This window comes from Astyanax mexicanus, chromosome 18, assembly GCF_023375975.1.
Source record: "Astyanax mexicanus isolate ESR-SI-001 chromosome 18, AstMex3_surface, whole genome shotgun sequence".
NCBI lineage: Eukaryota > Metazoa > Chordata > Actinopteri > Characiformes > Acestrorhamphidae > Astyanax > Astyanax mexicanus.
Window position 1 is genome coordinate 27,080,721 of NC_064425.1, and position 6,702 is coordinate 27,087,422.

The window sequence follows — 6,702 nt, forward strand, 5'->3', positions numbered from 1 at the left end:
TATACATACATGCCTTCCTCCATAAGCTGTATAGGTAAGATGCTCTGAAGGTGTTAAACCCTGCTGTAACTCCTGCCAATAGACAAATCCTTCCTGACCTTTGACATTAGACTATCTCCTTTTTCAATTAGAAAAAAAAAGTCGGTCACACAGTCTGCCTTAAATGGGTCATATGAAATATTGGTTTATTAGAATCTAAAGCAAGTGCAATTTTACAAGCATGTCAACTTACTAATGGTGTTGTGTGTTTTTGCCATTTTATTATTGTGAAAGTTGTGTTAACTTTGTCTTTGAGTGGTATAAACAGAAATACCATGAAATACCAGAAAAATCTGTAAAAAAGTTGAAGATGAGCAGATGATGGCTTCTACAAAGAATTACGACCCTAAACACACCTCATAATCCACAATAACCTACTTCAGAAGGAGCAAGCTGAAGATTTTGCCATGACTCTCACAGATCTGAACCTTAAAAGAGCAGGTCATTAAAGGTGGCTCAAGAATCTCAAAGAACTAGACTTTTACAAGACAAAATGGGTAAAAATATCATTCAAAGACTCATTACAGATACAAAAGTATTTGCAGGCTTTGTGTGCCCAATGTAAAACTGTATAATATAGAAATAAAAAGTTTGCTTAAAATATATAATAAATGTCTCGCCTTTTATTTTGTGCCCTTTGGAAATTATATCGACTTTTATTCATTTAGCTGTTTACAGTAATAACATTTTGACCAGTGTTTGCAAAACTTCCCATGCCCCTGTATATAAAGTAAATTTATATAAATTTTCATTTCATTTAAATAAGAATGAAATGTATACATAGAAAATATAGTTTGTAAATTATTTAAATAAAGACATTCTAGAGACATTCTGCCCTATTTGTTTATAAAATTAACTGTCCATTGTAATGTGTGTTTAATTTACACCTGCTAATGGCAGAGGCTACATCCGTGTGCTTTTTGCTTTTGACACTGATGCTTGCTGCACCAATACTTTAAGTGAATTTGTCAGGTGAGGTCAGGTGTTAAAGCATCAGATTAGTAATACCAGATTAGTTTCTAATGAGGCTGTAGAAGTGCCTGGGAAGTGCTGGCAAACATGTCCCTTCTCAACTGAAAAGAATATGGAATAAATGAATAAATCTAAATATGATTATTTGAATCTAGTAGCATATTGCTGCTGTGTTTACAGGATGTATAATACATAAGCGTAAGTATAAGAGAACAAAACCAGATATTGAGGCTTACCGCACCCTTGCTTGCAGGCTTTACTGCCCATGCTGCTGCTGGACAGTCATTAGAGAGATTTACAGACTCAGATTAAAAGCAGTCTGTTTTTACATTACATCAGATATTACATATATTACATTAGCTTCTTTTCTGTATCACAAAAATGCATATTTCATGCATATTTCATTTTCAATGCACAAATTCACACGTCATATTTTGTTATTAAGCAATTACTCAGTACCACCCTTTGCAAATTGTAATAAAACCTACCTACTTAAAAGCAAGAAAAATAAATACATTGATTTTTAAAATGTATACAAAAGATACTATTAATCAGTGTAAAAGTAATATTTTTATACTTACATTTACACTCATGTTCCTTTAAAAAAAAGGAATAGCACTTAAATGTTGCAAAAATGTACAAGATTACAAATAGACAAATAAATTATTTTTTTTATTACTTTACTTTTTCCTTACAAAATAAAGCTCAGGTTTGATTGGATTGTTAACTGTTATAATATGTTGTAAAATCCTACAAATGTCAGCCTGGAAGCTAAAGATGTTTATCTCTTATCACACCTTCTAATACATCCCAGTAGGCTTAGTCCTCAATCTGCCACCTCTCAGCATCCTTCTTGATCACTTTTCTGCTAATCCTCTAAAATCCCTTTAATCAAGGTATAAATGCTGCCATTTGGACATCGCCTGAGTCACAAGAGGGCAAGGAGCAAGCACTGAAACCTTTGCCTGATTTACTGACAACCACAGACATGTCAGGTCTAAATGGTTTTGAGGGGGATAACTTTTACATCCCTATGAGTAACCGCACGGGGCTCGTACGGGATCCATTTGTTTATGAGCAGTACTATTTAGCAGAACCATGGCAGTTTAAGCTCCTGGCTTGTTACATGTTTTTTCTGATTTGTCTGGGTCTCCCCATCAATGGCTTCACCCTTTTTGTCACGGCTCAGCACAAGAAACTTCGACAGCCGCTCAACTTCATCCTGGTCAACCTGGCTGTGGCCGGAATGATCATGGTCTGCTTCGGGTTCACTATCACCATTAGCTCTGCTGTCAATGGCTACTTTTACTTTGGGCCCACAGCCTGTGCCATTGAGGGATTTATGGCAACACTTGGAGGTGAGCAATGCTAAGCATCCATAGATGTGGTGACCAGATTTTGATAGCTTCACTGTTAACTATATTAGCTATTATTGTGTGACTGTTATGTTCTTTAAAGGTGAAGTGGCTCTCTGGTCATTGGTGGTGCTCGCCATTGAGAGATACATTGTGGTCTGCAAGCCCATGGGAAGCTTTAAATTCTCAGCCAGTCATGCATTAGGTGGGATTGGTTTTACCTGGTTCATGGCAATGACCTGTGCTGCTCCTCCTCTTGTTGGATGGTCCAGGTAAGAATTACTTTTAAAGACTTATGTTTAAAGTTAACTAAATTTTTGTTTTTGCATCAACATTTTTTTGTCATCTTTTTATCTCACTCTTAGAAAAGACAGTCATAAAGTGATATTTGGATGAATGCTATAGAAGAATCACTTTTGAATCCCAACATTTTAACCTTTTTTATATTTTTAATATACTCTGATCAGATATAACATTAGCACCAGTGACAGATGAACTGTAAATCATTGATCTTTAACAGTGGCACCTGCAAAGGGATGCAATGTACATATTAGGCAATAAGTGAACAGTCGGTTACGCTGTTAAAAGATGTGTTAAAAGCAGGAAAAATAAGCACAAGAATCTGAGCTCTTTAAACAAGAGCTAAATAGTGATGGCTAGATGGCTAGGTTAGAGCATCTCCAAAACATCAGGCAGGTATGAGGAGTACCATGATACAGCTTTTTCATGTGCGATACAATACACTCCCCTGTTAAGCTGTTAAATAAATTCATGATAATACATTTGTTTGTATGCACTTAGTCTAGAATCATAGCATTAAAAAAGTAAAAGTTAAAAGTATATATTCCTTGAGAAACTTTAATTTAATTTAAAACTGTGCAGTATTCCCTAAAAATGCTTTGAGGAGCTTTAAAGAAAATGTTTTTTAGAAGAGAAATCCTCTGAAGGTTCCTTGAAGCATCCTAATGAGTTCCTCCAGTTTCAAATTGAAGACCCTTAGTATTTTTACATGATATTAGGTGGGCTAATAGATCATTTTGTATGTTTTTATTCCTCTGATATTTCAGCCAGTGAGTATCAGATTGACACACCCGTAGTCAGTACCTACAAAAAAGTCTCTAAAGAAAAACTTACAGTACACTGACAAAAGGTTTATGTGCAACTAAACACATTCAGACAGGATTAGTTTCTCAGGGGGTCCTGGGGTAATTTTCTCTTTTTGGGGGATCTGTTTTTTTGGGGGATGTGTTTTTCTCAGATTTCCTCTGAATTACCTACTGTTTTAGTTTAACTCCGTGGTCCTCCGGTAATTTTCCCGTAAGTTTCGTCACCTTGCATATAATAGAATAGCTTTTTGTCCACTGCCATGCACCATAATTACACTTCAGGCACACGTTTTCACAGAGATCCACGTAAACACAACAGCAAGTGGAAATGGAGGAGCTACTGAACAAGATGTCAAGTGACTGAGAAAGCCAAAAAACAGTTTTTTTCAATTGCAGTCCGGATGCAAGAGTATGAAGTAGAAGTGTGAAATATTTTTTACAGACATCCCCCTGAGAAACTAATCCCGTCCGGATAGGGCTTTAGTCTCCTAGGTGTGATAAATGTAAGCCCTACCTCAGTATTTACTAAAGAATCTGCAGCTGACATTTATGTTTGTGCCAGATACCAAAGAGTGCCTCTAATGGCCAAATTTCTTGGCATAGCATAATAGGAACCTACTAAATTTAGGGCAGGTGATGCTAATGTTATGGCTGATTTGTGTGAATCTGTTATTACAATTGTTATTTATTATTACTACTTTTTTTAAATAATTTATTAGAGATCATAATGAATTTATAACAGTTCCTTAAGTAAACAATGTGCTATGCTTGCTAAATAAAATAAAGATAAAAATAATAAAGCTATTCAGTTATTCATGTATAAAACTCTAGTTTGGTTATTAAACAGGTACATTCCTGAGGGGCTGCAGTGCTCGTGTGGACCAGACTACTATACACTCAACCCCAAATACAACAATGAGTCCTATGTTATCTACATGTTCGTTGTCCACTTCATTGTCCCTGTCACTGTTATCTTCTTCACTTATGGACGGCTTGTGTGCACAGTCAAATCGGTAAGAAACCCTTGCTTAAACCCACTGTTTTAATATTTTTATATGTTTAATATTTTCGTGTTAATTTGACGCTCAAAACTACCTTCACTGACTTCATCTTTTAATCATCATCATTGTGCTGATAATCATGATTATTAGTACAAAATTCAGGACACCATGTCAATAAATCTGGATAAACAGACCAAAAGAAGACATCTAAAATAACCTGATATAGACCTGGACTATCAACTTCTATTCAAATTTAAGAACATTATTGGAGATGCATGTTTGACAGTAATGATATACAGTAATTATTACTGTAGAGTATATCTCTTTATTATTAAATTTCTTTATTGTTATTTTTATGTAGTTGTATACATATATATGTATATACAGTATATGTAGCATTTATAGCTGTTGTCTTAAATCTCAATTAAGATATTTGTTTTATTATAATGCTCAATCGTATAAAAATTGTTCTCCTCTGTGTTTTTAAACTCCAGGCTGCAGCAGCACAGCAGGACTCTGCATCCACTCAGAAGGCAGAAAAAGAAGTCACTCGAATGGTCATCCTGATGGTGGTGGGATTTTTGGTGGCCTGGACCCCCTATGCCAGCGTTGCCGCCTGGATTTTCTTCAACAAAGGTGCTGCTTTCACTGCCCAGTTCATGGCCGTTCCTGCCTTCTTCTCCAAAAGCTCAGCTCTCTTCAACCCCATCATATATGTGCTGCTGAACAAACAGGTTAGTCCATATTACCTTATTAACAATAATTGGAAACTGCAGCAGGTTTTTTTTTTTTTTTTTTTTTACCTTTCTTGGTCCTCCATTGAAACCTCCAGTTTAGTGAAAGTACAAAAGTATTGCCTTTAAATGTATAGAGAGTAATACTTAAATGTCCTATTGTCAATTTTATAACAAGACTCATTTTGATTAGTCGGATTACACTGATGTTTATTAAAATGATTATAAGCTCAAATCATAGAGGGCAAACGTTTTTAATAGGCAGAACCAAGTGGCTGTAAATAACTTTTTTTTAACAAGCTAAGTTTTAGATTTATTTGCCTTTAATAAAAACTTTTAGGTTTTACAAATGAGATCTACTACACATTCCTATATTATAATACTCCACTTATATATTCCATCATTTATGTAGGCATAATAACTCCCAAAATATTACACTGTTGCACTGATGTTAAACTAGGAAGTTGGGTTTCCAGCATGTCAGAATATATTCAAAAGTAAGTGCAAGTTGTACCTTGATTGGTGTGTTTGCTTTGCACTTCTTTCATTATGACGTTAAGTTTGTTAGGCACACAAACCTTAAAAGGAACAACTCTTTGGCATAATGTAGTGGGACAAAAAGTAAATTTTTTGACTTTCAAATGGCTAGTATAAGAAGACAATCAGCCTGAGCCACAAATGCCAACACCCCGGTTGCCAAGTATAATATGGGAGCCTGCCTGAGCGGCTTTTGTCAACATTCCTGTTTGATTACTTTGATTACAGTTCCGTAACTGCATGCTGACAACCCTGTTCTGTGGAAAGAACCCCCTGGGAGATGAAGAGTCCTCAACTGTGTCAACCAAGACAGAAGTGTCCAGCGTGTCCCCAGCGTAGAGGCCTCTGTATCAACACTGATTCACCATCAGAAATCTCTGAACTTGACTTGCACTTCGGTTTTGCTTACATTGTCTTCTCAACAATCCACAGTATGTGCTGACTGAGAGATTTCTTTTGGTAATGTTTGTATTGTTTGCCTCTGTACCAAAAGCTTACTGACAAAGAAATGATGCCAACTTACAGCTCAGGATGTCAGGAGTGTCACCCTGTTTTAAAGATTTCTATCCTCCTTTGGGGCTGTTTTGCTTTTTTTGCAGATGTGTATATTTTATATACTGTACATTGTGTAAATAAATTGTCCACAAAGATTTTAAAAAGACAAAAAAAAAAACTGTATGATAGTAATAAATATTGCATTTTAAAAATGTCTTCTATTTTTTCTTATTCCTTGGGTAATATGATTTAGAATGAAAATAGATATACACAATGGTACATGTAACTTCAAAATATTTTGTAAGAGCAAACACTGAATGCAAAAGCTTCAGAAGAACATGTGTGGTAGGGCTGCCATTAAGGAGTTTGGGCTGCCCTCTGCTGGAACTGAGAGGTGGGTGAAGATTAACATTTTCGTTTTGATTTATATTTTTATACTTGTGTGCATGGGCGTGGTAGTGGG

At 35.6% G+C, this 6,702-nt stretch overlaps 1 protein-coding gene across 1 annotated transcript; it reads left to right on the forward strand.

Annotated features, from left to right (window-relative positions):
* The first annotated feature begins 1,859 nt into the window (after positions 1-1,859).
* LOC103041330 (green-sensitive opsin-3) lies at positions 1,860-6,455 on the forward strand. Its single transcript, XM_007241916.4, has 5 exons — positions 1,860-2,369; positions 2,470-2,638; positions 4,320-4,485; positions 4,968-5,207; positions 5,973-6,455. The coding sequence occupies exons 1-5, from the start codon at positions 2,000-2,002 to the stop codon at positions 6,081-6,083; spliced, it is 1,056 nt and encodes a 351-aa protein (XP_007241978.1). The 5' UTR covers positions 1,860-1,999; the 3' UTR covers positions 6,084-6,455.
* Positions 6,456-6,702: the final 247 nt, after the last annotated feature.